The 16468-nt window shown below is 43.9% G+C and overlaps 1 protein-coding gene across 1 annotated transcript in view; it reads right to left on the bottom strand.

Annotated features, from left to right (window-relative positions):
- Positions 1–4686: 4686 nt before the first annotated feature.
- LOC115471366 (cadherin-13-like) overlaps positions 4687–16468 on the bottom strand; it is a 439543-nt gene continuing 427761 nt past the window's right edge. The window contains 2 exon segments of the mRNA XM_030205063.1: positions 4687–4743; positions 5057–5173. Coding sequence (XP_030060923.1) covers positions 4687–4743; positions 5057–5173 — 174 coding nt within the window.

Genomic DNA, 16468 nt, shown 5'->3' with positions numbered 1-16468 from the left:
AGAGCTATGATAGTGGTGTACAGTTGTGGGGAGTGGGTTTTTTTTTTTTGGGGGGGGGGTTGAAGGGCTCAGCACCAAAGGTAAGGGAGATATGCAGCTGGGAGCAATTTGTGAAGTCCACTGCAGTGCCCCCTAGGGTGCCCGGTTGCTGTCCTGGCATGTGAGGGGGACCAGTGCACTACGAATGGTGGCTCCTCCCATGACCAAATAGCTTGGATTTGGTCGATTTTGAGATGAGCGTTCTTGGTTTCCATTATCACCGAAAACCGGGGACGACCATCTCAAAAACGACCTAAGGACGACCATCTCTAAGGTTGACCTAAATTTCATGATTTGGGCGTCCTCGACCTTATTATCGAAACGAAAGATGGACGCCCATCTTGCTTCCATAATACGGGTTGCCCCGCCCCTTTAAGGGGCCGTCCTGCAAGGACACCCTCATGACAACTTGGGCGACCCGTTCAATTATGCACCTCCACCTAACCTTGTAAGTCTAAGTGCTTTGAAAATACGCCTCCCCGGTCTCTTCCACACACATAGAATTCAAATAGATGATCACAAATTATGGAATAAGTAACTACAAACTAAAAATAAAAATATGTGGACAAAAATTAAACTAAACTCCCCAAAAGCCAGACTTTATACACCACACCAAACAGTAGTATGTCCCCTCATACTGGGCAAACTATAAAGAGAGAAGGTGTAAATTTCAAAACCTGACATATTTCAAATAGTACATTAGAAATTAAGGGGTTATTTTACTAAGGTGTGTTAATGGATTTAGCGCGCTAATGATTAGCACATGCTAAACACAAAGAAGCCCATTTCATACCTACGAACGTCTTAACATTTTCACATGCTAATCGTTAGGGGTCCTTTTTACTAAGCCGCGGTAGACTCTATGCACATGCAGCCTGCGCAAAAATGAAACTACCACCAGGCCAGCGTGCCCTCCTGGTGCTAATTTCAGATTTGATGCACGCCCATAATGCATGGACGAATTATTTATTTATTTCCTCCTACGTGCACCACTTCCAGCAGTAATCAGCACTTGGTGCGTGCCAACCTGTTAAGGGCTCAGGCAGGTTTTGGGCACACGCTGATTTTATGTTTCCTGTAGGCCCTTTTCCCGTCCCATTAAAAAAAAAAACATTTTTTGTACATGCTATCCCAGCTATCCCAGTACGTTTATGATACTGTATTGTAAAATTGGATCCTTACAACAAATTACTTACTTAGATTATTCTTTGTTATGTATCCTATACTGTTTATTGTAAGACACATGGAACTCAAACTTGTTTGGGATAATGTGGGATATAAATGTCACAGACAAATGAAAACTACACTGGCTTCCCATTAAAGAACAAGTTGCCTTTAAGGTCTGCACCTTAATTCACAGGATAATTTACGGGGAAGTTCCAGAATATATGCTTGATTTGGTTGCAGTGGCGTTCCTAGGGGGGCGGACACCCGGGGCGGCGCCCCGCCCCCACGGGTGCAGCACCCCCCCCCCCCCCCCGATGCAGCGCGGACCCCCCCCAGGTGCAGCACCCACCCCCCGATGCAGCGTGGACCCTCCTCCCCGGGTGCATGCCGCTGGGGGGAGGGGGGTGCCACAGCGCGCGCCTGCTCAGAGTTCCCTGACTTCGCGCGTTCGCTGCAGCTCCCTCTGACCCGGAACAGGAAGTAACCTGTTCCAGGGCAGAGGGAGCTGCAGCAAATGCACGAAGTCAGCGAACTCAGAGCAGGCACGCACCGCGGCACCCCCTAGCGGCGTGCACCTGCGGCGGACCGCCCCCCCTGGTACGCCACTGATTGGTTGACTTACCACCTAGTAATAGATCCAGTCTCTCGCGATCCTACTTGAATCTACACTACCCAGACTGCAGTGGCCTTAAGTACAAATCTATTTATGCCTCCAACTTCACATTTATAGGCACACAACTGTGGAATGCTCTACCTAAATTAGTCAAATGTACCCAGAGCTACTTAAAATTCAGAAAATTATTGAAGACTGTAATGTTCAAAAAGGCTAATTCTCCAGGCTCAACATAATTCAAATTCACTTCTAGTCTAACAAACATTCAAAGACACTAAATATCTTTTATCTTTACATATTGTTGTTTCAAATGTTGTTTACTATCTTACTTTTAAACTATATAATTGTACTTCATGCACTGTAGCCTTTTCTACAGATTGTGTAAGCCACATTGAGCCTGCAATTGGTGGGAAAATGTGGGATATAAATGTATTAAATAAATAAATAAAATTTAAAAAATCCTGTGATTAATGGCAGCCATAAAATGATTTGTCTAACAATTTTTTGGTAGGTTGCCCCAAGGTCACCAGGCTTCAGATCTGCTGGCCTTTAATCTCTCTATATAAAAAGCAACCCCAACGTTCTGAAGCCTCCACGGAAGTTGAGGCGCCCGAGATATCCGGTGTGCACTGGAGTGTCTGCACCGCCCTCGCGTCAAAACGTCATGACGTCGAGGGCGGAGCTATGACACTCGACGAGGGCCGAAACGGAAATGCCACAGCGAACAAGGCAAGTAGCTTGGAGGGACGGAGGGAGGGGGGTCCCTTGCTAGCGCCCGTTTCATTGCGCTCAGAAATGGGCATTTTTTCCTAGTTTATTAATATGGTCTAATTATATCAACTGTATCTAATCCTTAGAGCAGCAGCCTGAGAACCAGAGAAGCCAAGGTTCAAATCCCACTCTTACTCCTTGCGATCTTGGACAAGTCACTTCATCTTCCATTGTGTCAGGTACAGACTGTAAACCCTACATAACTCAAGTGTAACTGATACTGAATTACAACTGAAAAAAGTGTGAGCTAAATCTGAATCCAAAATCTAGTACCAGGCATATTGTGAAGTAATTAAAAAAAAAACCTACTAAAGTCTTACAGAATCTATAAAGCAATTCTACCATACCATAATGGTACTAATTCCAGAAGTTATACAACAAGGGCCTACCTAGGAAAAGGCAGCAGGAATTTAAAACAATCAGTTCACATACTGGAAAACTAAACAAGCCTGATTAGCATGGATTATTCCTACACAAATAATCAACGCTAACAGAGAACCCCAGTCTCTTTCATACATGCAGAACACAGACACTCTCACCAAGTACAAAATAAGTAGTCACAAACTAAAAATAGAAATGTGTAAACAAAAATTAAATTGAACTCCAAAAAAGCCGGATTCTGCATATAATGCAATAGCCAGAGAATGAGAAGCAGTGATGCATGTCCCCTCTGCTTTGCAAAATATAAAGACAGCAGATGTAAATTTCAAAAACTGTCACATTCCTATCACTAAATTACAAATTAGCAAATAAAACATAAATTGAAAATAAGATCATACCTTTTTTTATTGAACAAAATATAATTTTTGACTAGCTTTTGAAGGCAAAAACCTCTTTCCTTACATCAGAACAGAATACCATAACAATAGTATACTGTCCCAGCCTGAGGAAGGAGGTTTTGGCATCCGAAAGCTACAAAACTAACAAAAAAATGTATTTAGTCCTATAAAAAGGTATTATCTTATTTTCCATTTTTTTCTTATTAACCTTTGAAGTGAGTTAACACAGCTATCACATTACTTCATCCTAACTAAAAAAAAAATAGAATTCTTTTTCTACCTTTGTTGTCTGGCCACTTAAGTTTTCTAATTGTGTTGACCCTAGTGTTTGATTACTGCTTTCTGTCTTCTTTTCATTCTCTTTCCAAAGGTCTTCTGTCCATTTGTCATTTTTTTTTCTCTCCATCTGTCTTCTTTACTACATCCAGCTCCAACACTGATCTGTTCCTTTTGGGTTTCTTCCATTTAGATTTCATTCAGATGATATTATCCAGTATCTCGCTCTTGTAACTACATCTACTTACAGCTTTCCATCTCTTTCCATCATCATGGCCCTCCCATTCTCCTTCCTCTTATTTCCCAGTCTTCCACCAACTCTTCCTTCCCCCAACCTGCTTATACTGCTTTTCTTTCTCTCTCTCAACACCTGCCATCAGCAGCTCCTCTCTGTATCTTCTACCCCCTCCACTTCTCTGTGTCTCTCTCCTGCTTCATCCAGCATCTCCTCTCTTGTTTTTTTATCTTCTCTTTCTCCCTGCCATCTTGCATCTCCTCTTTCAGCTTGCATATGTATTGAAGAACCTGCCAGTCTTGCCTGCTTTAATGCAGCTTTCCTTCACATTTTTTCTGTTTTATTGACACTGCTGTATGTACCAGGGAGAGGCAGCGACAGTGGTTGTAGGGAAGCTGACCAGGAGTGTGGTGAGGCAACTACTATGGGGACTTTTTGGGATACTTTCTGCCATCCCCATAATTTTGTCATCTGAGATGACTGCCTCAATTTGCCTAATGATATGGCCAAGTTAAAACAAGCCATCCTTGGTAGCTTAGTGGCAGTGCTGGGAAAGAACCTGGCTCTGATTCCCCAACCAGGAATCTGCTCTCCAGTTGTCTCACAGCTCCTAGTGATGAGGGAATCCCTGTCATTGCACAACAGCAACATCTAGTGGCCAAACGTAGGAGCTCTAGATAAAGCCTTGGGACATAACCGCCAGCTGATGACTGTCACGTCAATGACTGGTCTAAATGACTTGGGTGGGGATGTTAAAAAGGGAAAATCATTGGGTAGTTTTGAAAAAAGGTGCCTGGCACCATAGTTCAATGGTGGCTGCTTCCAATTAAACTGGAAGCCCAAAGGAAGATGAAAAAAATCTGCTGAGCCAAAAACAAACAAAAATAGAAACTGAACTTTTAAGAGTTATTGACAGCAAATACAACCTTTATGAACCTCGATCTGCCATTTTTTAAACCTCATTTATGGGTTTATTTGGCATTTGGGGTTTTTTTTTCACATGAAAATAGATTAAGCAATCCTTTGTATGACTGCTTGAAGAGCAACCAAGCTGTAGTTTGTTTCAGGTGACTGTGATCCAACATCTCACCCGGTTTCCTGAGCTATTACTTCTTAATATTATGGCGCTGTTTTATCGGACATTGCGCTTTGATAGGTTAATTTTGAATTGCTTACCTTGCCCACAGCCTTGGGGAATGGTTGCCGCTGGTTCTCAGAAATTGAAATTGCAGCAGCCAATATAGCCCTTTTCTGCCTTAAAAGTCCAAGATTCCCCGAAAGCTTCAAAATATCCTGCAAAGAAAACAAAATAAGGTTAAACATCTCGGAGACTTCTACATGAAAGTATATTAACATTCTGAATGGTTTTATCTTAGATGAATAGAATAGATGAGCGAACACAATTGCTAAACGTGAAACCTCATTCTGCACAGGGGCTCATCGTGAAAACGGCCCTTCCAGGTTGTGATATTCACATTTCCCAAGTATTTCACAAAATGTTCTGCTGAATATGAAGCCTTTTGCAAAATATATATGATGCCAGCAAATACACATTCATTTGCCAGAACATATTAAAAATAAACAAAAAAGACATAGATAAAGAACAGGATCCCTCAGCAGCTTCCATGCAAACTGCCTCCACTTAGGGGGTGATTCTAGAGCTGAATATCACTAATTGGGCACCTGCATGCAGTATGCTGAGTATAAACAGGACCCCTCACCAGCTTCCATTCAAACTGCCTCCACTTAGGGGGTGATTCTAGGACTGAGTATCACTAATTGGCCTCCTACATGCAGTATGCTGAGCATTAATAGGACCCATCAGCAGCTTCCATGCAAACCTGCCTCCACTTAGGGGGCGATTCTAGAACCGAGCATCACTAATTGGCCACCTCCATGCAGTATACTGGGTGTAAACAGGACACCTCAGCAGCTTCCATTCAAACTGCCACCACTTAGGGGGCGATTCTAGAACTGTGCATCACTAATCGGCCATCTACATGCAGTATGCCGAGCGTTAATTTAATAATGGCATCTGGATGTCCAGATTCCATTATATAATAATAGCATAAGTTGGCATCTACATGCCTACATTTAGGCACATCTACTTACAGCAAGGGAGAGACCAGACTGGATCCCCACGAAAGAAATCCAATGGAACAGCAGAGAAGGAGTGGGGAAGGTAGGCTCTTTCCAAACGCAGAGACAGACGTACGATTAGAAATAGTTTATTGGTAACATCAAACAAATATATGACTCAACACAGCTGTGTTTCGGCACCGTAGCGCCTTCTTCAGGAGTCTAATGAAGGACTATGATGTTAAAATCCAGCTAAATATATAGTGCAAGCGGGACCACGGTCCACAATCCAGATTGAGTAACTTCTGCGAGCAAAATATGTAGTGTCAAAGACTATTTCTAATGGTGCGTCTGTCTCTGCGTTTGGAAAGAGCCTACCTTCCCCACTCCTTCTCTGCTGGCACATCTACTTCCACCATTTCAATAGCAGGCATAAATGTATGTATTTAAATTTGACATTTTAGTCACTTACAGTATTCTATAAGTTATGCGCCTAAATGTTGGACATATGCCCTCCCTGTGTACCTCCCCTTGAATTTACATGCTAAGTGAGTTGTGTAGTAATGTTATAGAATACCACGTAGAGCTAGATTCAGTCAATGACACTCAAAATTCAGTGCCCCCCCCCCAAAAAAAAATAATTTGACGCTGAACTGTATTCTATAAAGGGCGCTCCAAGATGGGTGCCCTTTATATTATAGCGCATAGTACCATGGTTTGGATCAGCCCACAAATTTTTTTTTTTTTTCTTGATAACCTCAGCAACCTTTGACATGCTGGATCATCAGATGTTGCTGTTGCGAGAATGTGGCCTTGCAGGATTTGTGCTGCAGTGGTTCCAATCATTCCTTGTGGGAAGAACACAGTCTGCATTGAGGAGACTGGGGTTTTAGCGATTTGTTGAATATGCGTAGAGAAGAAGAGAGAGGAATCAAAGATGACTCCAAGGTTAAGAGCCGAGGAGACAGGGAGGCTGTGAGAGCCATTAACAGAAATAGAGAAAGGGGGAAGAGGGGAGGTGGGTTTAGGGGGGGAAATGAGAAGTTCAGTTTTAGTCATGTTTAGCTTCAGATGGCGTTGAGACATCCAAGCAGCAATGTCAGACGAGCAGGATGAAATTTTGTCCTGGATTACGGTTGAGATTTCAGGGGTGGAGATGTAGATCTGAGAGTCATCTGCATAAAGATGGTATTGAAAGCCATGAGATGAAATCAGGGTACCAAGGGAAGAGGTATAGATGGAGAAAAGGAGGGGTCCAAGGACAGAATCCTCGGGGACACCAACTGAAAGCGGGATGGAAGTTGAAGAAGAACCGCCAGAGTGAACACTGAAAGTGCGAAGTGAGAGGTAAGAGGAGAACCAGGAAAGAACAGGGCCCTGGAATCCAATCGAGGACAGCGTATCTAGGAGTATGGTGTGGTCAACAGTGTCGAAAGCAGCAGATAGGTCAAGAAAGATAAGGATAGAATACAGACCTCTGGATTTAGCCAGCAGCAGGTCATTAGAGACCTTGGTAAGTGCAGTTTCAGTAGAGTGAAGAAGGCGGAAGATTGGAGTGGGTCAAAAATAGGTTGAGAAGAAAGGAAATCACGACAGCTGCGGTGAACCGCGTTCAAGTAATTTGGAGAGGGAAGGAAGAAGGGAGATGGGGCGATAGTTGGAGGGACAGGTAGGGTCAAGTGAGGGTTTTTTAAGGAGTGGAGTGACAACAGCATGTTTGAAGGCCATAGGAGTGAAAGATTAAGGATGTGACAGATGACAGATGTTATTTGAATATGTTTCTATGCTGTCTGCTCCGGTATTGTTTGTATTGCACTGACATCGTATTTCCAAGTTTACCTCGTTTATCGTGTTTATATTTGGTCATTTTACTATTGTTATGCTGTTAACAAAATTGTAAGTTTCACGTTAAACTGGACCTGCTGTGCACCACTTTCAGTGAATCTGTCCATAAAGGTGGTTAATAAATCCCAATAAATAAATGTGCATTGTATTGGCATTCTTAGTAGCATATTATGCCATACTTTTTATTTTATTTTGCTGCATTTATATCCCACATTTTCCCACCTATTTGCAGGCTCAATGTGGCTTACAATATAATACAACTACAATCACATTGATGGAATAGAGAATCGGAGTATATATATAACAGATAAGGTGCATAGGAATATTATGGCAATCACATTAACGGAGAAGAATTTCAGAATTATTGCTATTAAGGTTCATACGAAAATTAGGTTGATTAAGAAGTGGGTAAGTGGATAACAACATAATATAATGATATCAGGACAAGGTATAAGTACTATGTACTGTTAATAGGAGTCAGCTTTTCAATATTAATGGGGGTGTTAATCCCAATGGAAATTACCTCTCCCCAGTGGCGTTCTGAGGGGCGCTGACACCCGGGGCGGATCGACGATGCGCCCCGCCCCCCCCCCGGGTGCAGCGCCCCCCCCCCCCCCGTGCAGCGTGACCCCCCCCCCGGAGAAGGGACCCCCCCCCCCGGTGCATGCTGCTGGGGGGTGCCGCGCGCCGGTCAGCGTCGTTGGTTTCCATGCTCCCTCTGCCCCGGAACAGGTTCTGTTCCAGGGCAGAGGGAGCATGGAAACCAACGATGCTGACCAGCGCGCGGCACCCCCCCCTCCCCAAGCGGTGTGCACCCGGGGCAGACTGCCCCCACCGCCCCCCCTTGGTACGCCACTGCCTCTCCCTGGACACAGTCAAGGACTTTGTTCAACACTGGGGGTGCTCAAGCACCCACTGCACCCACAGAGCTGGCTACTATACTGTTGTTGGGATGTTCGTATTGTTGTAATTGTCTATTTCATTATGTCCAGTTTATTTTTGCTGTGCACCATCTTGGGTGAATTTCTTCAAAACGGTACTAAATAAATCCTAATCCACGAAAAACATAGTGGACATTCAGAGGTTCTGAGCAAGTGCCATAAACAGAGCCAATTTATAGGATATTCTCAAGGAATATTCATCAGATGTGTTTGCATAAACAGATGTGCTCTGAGAAGGCTAATTTGCATGGCTTAGTCACACTGAAAGCCAGGCCTGATTTTGGCTCTAGAAGACCAGAGCTGGACTCCATCAATACTCTGTTGTAATGCATTCATCCTGGAAGAACATCAAGCATTGGATCAGCTCAGCAACAGAGTAGTGTGTTATCATATGGAAGACCTGGGTTTTATTCCTAAGAACGACTGTGCCAGCATGGGTTAAGCATGCTATGAAGTGAGAGCAAGGGAGAACTCACTGATTCTGGCAAAGGATTAGTTAAGGGAGTCTCAGCTGCTCGACAATGATCACACCTGCTGGACCAACTCAGGGTGAATGTGTCCTGGGGCACTGGAGGCCTCCCTCTTAGCCATCTCTCTCCTCTTCAATCAGTCCAAAACTCTGCTGCGCGACTCATTTTCCGCCAAAGTCGCTATGCTCACAATAGCCCTCTCCTTAAGTCACTTCACTGGCTCCCTATCCGTTTCCGCATTCAATTCAAATTTCTCTTATTGACCTAGAAGCGCATTCACTCTGCCGCTCCCCAGTACCTCTCCACTCTTGTCTCCCCCTACGTCCCTCCTCGAGTACTCCGTTCTCCCTTCTCCTCTACTGCTAATTCAAGGCTCCGTTCCTTTTATCTTGCTACACCTCACGCCTGGAATAGACTACCCGAGCCTGTACGTCTAGCCCCCCTCTTTGGCCGTTTTCAAGTTCAAACTTAAAGCCCACCTGTTTACCACTGCTTTTGACTCCTAACTCACTTGTCCTGTCCTTTATCCTCACCTCTTTATTCCCTTACCCTTAATTGTTCTGTCTAACTGTTTTATCTAGATTGTAAGCTCTTTGAGCAGGGACTGTCTTTTTGTGTATGGTGTACAGCGCTGCGTATGCCTTGTAGCACTATAGAAGTGATAAGTAGTAGTAGTAATGTAGAAGCCTGCCCTTGCAGATCAGCAATGCGGCCGCGCAGGCTTCTGTTTCTGTGAGGCTTCTAGATGGAATGTTGCTAGTGGAGGAGTAGCCTAGTTGTTAGTGCAGTAGAACATGGAATGTTGCTACTATTTGAGATTCTGGAATGTTGCTATTACTTGAGATTCTGGATGGAATGTTGCTACTATTGAGATTCTGTTGCTACTATTTGAGATTCTACACAGAATGTTGCTATTCCACTAGCAACATTCCATATTTAGATTGTGAGCTCTTTGAGCAGGGACTGTCTTTTTGTGTATGGTGTACAGCGCTGCGTATGCCTTGTAGCGCTATAGAAATGATAAGTAGTAGTAGTAGTAGTGGAGGGAGTGGAGAAAGCCACGATATGTGGTCTCTTTTAATTCATCATTCTGTTGTTCAGGATTTCTCCTAGAGAACAGGTAAAGCTGTCACTAGTAAACAGAAGGGTCTATGGAATTCTGAGCAATGTCTAAGGCAGGAAACATATTTAATTTGAAATGAGACAGGCTAAAATTAAATAGAGATAAAAAGAAAAAGAAACACCTGATTCTTGAATAGTCTGTGATCTTTTTCCTTGAGCAGCTTCTCTGCCTAATGCGTATCCATCAAGACAGAGTCATAAATGTTACATTGATACAGACACAGATGATTACGAATACATATACATAAACAGTTATGTTAAATGAGGCAATGCAACCTTCTACTGGATGAACCTCAGTGAAGCTGCTCAATGTCTAACAGAACAGAAGACAGTGGATGACATACAGGGGCATAATCGAACATGAACGCCCATCTCCATGGGCGTCTATGTCCGCGAACAGGTACGTGAAGGAGCGGTATGAACCGTATTTTCGAAAAAGATGGGCGTCCATCTTTCGTTTCAAAATTACGATTTTTGTACAGACCAAATGCCATGAATTTGGTCCTGAGATGTGCGTTTTGTCTTTTGTTTTTTTGCAATAATGGAAACTAAAAAACGCCCAGCTCAGAAACGTCCTAATCCAAGCCAGTTGGTCGTGGGAGGGACAACTGTACAACAGTATCATAGCTTAGGGGTGAAGGGGGCAAGTACATGTGGGTTTTAGAGGCCTCCCATTTACCACCACAAGTGTTACAGAGAGAGGGGGGGGTGGGCCTGGGTCTGCCTGCCTGAAGTGCACTGCAGTACCCACTAAAAGTGCTCCAGGGACAGGACTAGTTGCTGCTGTATAACCTTGGCACACCAGTCCACACCTGAAGACTAATTTCTCGGAAAAAGTCCTTTATTTGAATAAGCATGTTTACTCACAGTTAACTGCAGATCAGAGGTTGTGCCCCACTGGCAAAGAGTCTCCCTGGTACTGAGATTAGCAGTAGGTCAGAGCTGGCAGAATGGTGTACAATGCCCTCTTTCAGCCACATTCAAGGTAAGAACTAAGTTCTCTAACGTGGCTAACACATGAAAGGGATCTAAAACTGGCTTACAAAAATGGCCACTACCTCATGGACTACCGGAAACACAACAGGACACACTCTGACCCAGTAAGCAGGGGGAAGAGCACCATGTGAGTAGAGCCCAGTACCCTACACCCACCACAATGCATTGCTAATGTGACTCTGCAGGGCACCTAACAGAAAAGGTGTCACACTCACCCAAGAGCCACATCGCAACCAGGGAAAGGCTGTCGGAGGATACAACACATTCTGCTGTCATGGAGGTGGGTACGGCATTTGAGGCTGGCATATAGGCTGGCAAAAAAGGTTTTTAGTTTTATTTTTTTAGTTTGGAAGGGGATTGGTGACCACTGGGGGAGTATGGGGAGGTCATCCCCCATTCCCTCCAGTGGTCATCTGGTCAGTTGGGGCACCTTTTTGAGGCTTGGTTGTGAAAATAAAAGGACCAAGTAAAGCCGGCGAAATACTGCTTAACGCCGCTTTTTTTTTTCCATTATCGGCGAAAGCCGGCCATCTGGTAGCCATGCCCATGCCCGCCCATGTCCCGCCTTCGCTTATCTACCGATACGCCCCCTTGAACTTTTGCCGGCGAAGCGACGGGAAAGCGGCGATGCAGTCAAAAATGCCACTTTCGATTATACCGATTTCGCCGCTTTTAAAAAATCGCCGGCCATCTCCCGATTTGTGTCAGAAGATGGCCGGCGATCACTTTCGATTGTAAGCTGGCTGGTCATTTAGGGCACCTTTTGGGACTTGTTTGATAAAAAAACAGGGTCCAACAAAACTGACCTAAATTCGTGCTAAAAATGCCTTTCTTTTTCGCCCCAGTTCCGCCTTCACCACGCCTCCGACACGCCCCCGTCAACTTTGCCCGTTTCCGCAACAGATTGCAGTTGAAGACGACCAAAATCAGCTTTCGATTATACCGATTTGGGCGCCCACGGGAGAAAGTCGCCCATCTCTCTATTTGGGTCGAAATGTGGGCGTCTTTCTCTTTCAAAAATAAGGCAGATAGAAACATAGAAAATGACGACAGATACAGACCAATTGATTCATCTAGTTTGCCCAGTGACTCCTAACCTACCAAAGGAGAACCAATCATCAGAGATGGAGCATGTATGTGGAGAAGTGGAGTGGTTCATGAATACAAAGGGCCCTAGGAGACTGCCACCTACAGGGAAAACAAGGTACTAATATAGGTAGTAATTCTCAAAAGGTCATCTAAAGTTGGGCACTGCAATGCTGCGTGCTGGGCACAGATTCTATAATAGCAATAGCATCCATGCTCTTCCTAGGTCCATGTCCCCCCCCCCCCACCCTTCCTCTGAAATTTGTGCTTGTAATTTATAGAATACAGACTAGAGGCAATAATGCACACAACTGCTAATTACTACCAATTAGTGCCAATTAACACTAATTACAGTCCATAATTGGTACTTAATGCCAATTAGCATCACATTAGCTTATTAAGTTACCTGCATAATTGATCTTCTTCTATAAATTGACAGAACAGAAATACCTACCTCTCCGTCCAGTCTGACCAAAATGTGGCAAGAGCCAAACAGCAGTATTTATTTCTTTGTTACATTTGTACCCTACATTTTCCCACCTATTTGCAGGCTCAATGTGGCTTACTTAGTACCGTAAAGGCGTTCGCCAAGTCGGTTGATAACAAATAGAAGGTTATATAGTGGTCGAATGAGGTAGGTGTGAATCAGGCACCATGAGGGCCGAAAGGAATGAAGATTGTATAGTGTCCAGTACGATCATTGGTTATGCTGTGTTGCTGGGTGTGGGGATTTACGTTGGATCGGTGGGGTAGGCCTTTTTGAAGAGGTTGGGTTTTAGTGATTTCCTGAAGTTCAAGTGGTCATGGATTGTTTTCACAGCTTTTGGGAGTCCATTCCATAGTTGTGCGCTTATGTAGGAGAAGCCGGCTGCATAAGTTGTTTTGTATTTAAGTCCTTTGCAATTTGGGTAACGTAGGTTTAGGTATGATTGTGATGATCCGATTCTGTTTCTGGTTGGGAGATCTATGAGGTCTGTCATGTATCCTGGGACTACGCCGTAGATAATTTTGTGGACCAAAATGCAGATTTTGAAGATGATCCGTTCTTTATTGGGAGACAGTGCAGAATTTCTCGAAGGAGTTTAGCATTTTCGAATCATGTTTTACTATATATCAGCCTGGCTGCTGTGTTTTGGGCGGTCTGGAGTTTTTTTTGTGAGTTTATCTTTACATCCCGCATAGATTCCATTGCAGTAATCTGCGTGGCTTAGGACCATTGTCAGTATTGCAAACTGACAATGGTTTACTTGCTAGGGAGGGGCTTTCTCCCGATACAGCTGCGTTCCAGGATGAGGTTTTCCCTGAAGAACTGAGCTTTCTAGTTACCCCTACGGCTGTTGGGCTGAACTTGCCAGGACTAGAGAAGCCATCATAACTGGAGATGGTGGGTGGAGAACGGCCTAATCCTGATGCAGCTCTACAACCACTGGTGAGACCTCCAAAGGTAACGCTGGAGTCCTTATGGTTGACTATGGAGTCCTTGCACAAGGTCTGTCTTACCTTTGTTTCCAGTTCTGAGACTAATGCTTCAATGATTGAAACAGTCCAATCTCGACTAGCCCATCAGGAGTGAGTCATCTTTATCCCAAGTAAAAGAAGTAGAATACAAACTATTACAAGGTGCAAATCTAGTACATTCAAAAATGAAGAACTTAGAAAATGGAGCTAGATCATTAAATTTGAGACTTAAATTTTCCATCAGTTAAATTTAACTCCCCACGGGATGTATTTCATAAGTTCCTACAAGAAGCATTCCAATATTCTAAAACAGGGCTTCCATCAGTACCAAAGCATTATGACTTACCTGTACCTTCTAACTGGGAAGCTAGACTGGTTAATGCTGTTGGATATCACCACTGACCACTAAACTCAAAGCCAGGTATTTTGTGGGTGGTCTCGGGGTGGAGTAGGCACTTCTGCGATTAAGGGCCGATGTTTAGCAGTTAAATCGGACCACATAAAAGTCAATCCTATCTTTATGTGGCGTCGCTGAATATAGCACTTAACCGCATAAGAAATAGTTGAATGCATAAGCCTGGATATTCAATGCTGGTGACCAGACATGGCCTGGCGTTGAATATCCAGGAAGAACAGCAGCGGCACCGCCGCCAACTGAATATCCATTCCAAAATCGGAGAAACATGTTCTTCACTCAACGTGTAATTAAACTCTGGAATTCGTTGCCAGAGAATGTAGTAAAGGCGGTTAGCTTAGTGGGGTTTAAAAAAAGGTTTGGACGACTTCCTAAAGGAAAAGTCCATAGACCATTATTAAAATGGACTTGGGGAAACTCCACTGCTTATTTCTGGGATAAGCAGCATAAAAATAAAATGTCTTGTACTTTTTTGAGGATCTTGCCAGGTATTTGTGACCTGGATTGGCCACTGTTGGAAACAAGATGGTTTGCTTGATTGACCTTTGGTCTGTCCCCGTATGGCAATACTCGTGTATTTATTTTTGTGCCACCGCCTTGGTCTCATTCGTGTTTCTTCAAGACAAGGGAGCTTCGCTTAGACTTTATCTGAGACAATCTACTCCAGTTACTTTTAAGGGAGGAAAGATCCAGATTTTTCCTGACGTTTCCAGATGGACACAGGCAGGGGTGTGCTGGTAAATTTTTAACAACAGGCTCTTTCTCCGGACGTAGCCAGCTCTGCATTTGGAAGGGCCAGGGGTGGCCGGGGGGGGGGGGGGGCAACACTTGCCTCTCTCTCCTCCCTCCCTTCGTGCGGGCACGCTAGGCATACCTTTGCTGCCAGCCAATAAATGGACTGCCACCACTCCCATTGTCTTACTCTGAGCAGCATGCTGGAACTTCTCTCACATGCTCGAGAAGTCCCAGCCTGCTGCCCAGAGCTGGAAACAAGGAGCGGGGAGCAGCAGCAGTCTATTTACTTGGCTGGAAGGGCTCAGCATCCCCACCAGCAAAGTAAAAGAGAATTCAGCAGGGGGCCCAAGCCCACATTTTGGGAGCCAGTTGTTAAAGTAGCCATGGAGGGCCCTACTTTAACAACCGGCTCCCAAAATTCTTAAAAACTTAACCGGCTCTTGCGAGCCTGTGAGAGCCTGCTCCAGCACACCACTGGACACAGGAGAGAAGGAAGAAGTTTCTTTCTATGCAGCTGGAAGCTTTGAATATGGGAGCTAAATTTCAGTTAAGGTTTCCATATAAATGTGTTTTACAGACTGATAATGTTAGTTTCCATTTATTTGAGCCTTCACAACTTTGTTCTTTCTTGGATGCCAGAACTGCTAAACATGATTCATAATAGCTACTGGACCTTTTAAGAGTTTAGGTACAGCTGAAGTAGAATTATGAATAGGTTTTTTTTTTTCTTTATACCTCCTCTCGGGTTATGGTGTATTGATCAGACTAGTGTCTGTAATGTTTGGTAAAAATGGAATTTTCTCTAATTATTTTCTTCCATATTTCTTGGCAATTTGCTTGACAAAGCTATCTTTGGTGAATTTTGTAATCTTTATAAAGAAAGAAAGAAAGACAAAATTGTGGACATCCTGAAAACCTGGCCTGGCAAGGGATACTCCAGGACTGGACTTGGGAAACACTGCTTTAGAATGTACCAACAGGGGTCTAATGCATGGTAAAAGGCTTAAGAGAAGTCACATTAATCCTTTTACATATTAATGAGATACTCTGCATGTATTTGCATGTGGCATAGTTCAGCAATTTACCATGCACTGTGCCTGTTCTTTTCGTCACTAAGAGCTGTGTTAATGCAGCTTAATGTGTATAAGTGGCTATTAATTCGTGCTAATTGCCACAAAACCCAAGTGAGGACAACTTAGTAAATATACCACTGTGTTTGCTATGTCCTGACTGCTCTGCTGCACATACCGACTGCCTCTAGAGCAACAAATCTAACAGACAATGCTCTTGTATTGAAAGAATAATGCTAGAACGGGAGCTTCAAGTTAACAAAATAATGAAACCTGAAGTGCATTAGAAGTGCCCAGGAAATACTGTTCATTAGCTGCCTCCCCTACAAACCGGGGGTCAACATTACTGGTTAACTGATATAAAACAGAAA

Source organism: Microcaecilia unicolor, chromosome 5, assembly GCF_901765095.1.
Source record: "Microcaecilia unicolor chromosome 5, aMicUni1.1, whole genome shotgun sequence".
NCBI classification, from domain to species: Eukaryota; Metazoa; Chordata; class Amphibia; order Gymnophiona; family Siphonopidae; genus Microcaecilia; species Microcaecilia unicolor.
The sequence above is the reverse complement of the archived record's forward strand: the minus strand, read 5'-3'. Positions and strand labels throughout refer to the sequence as shown.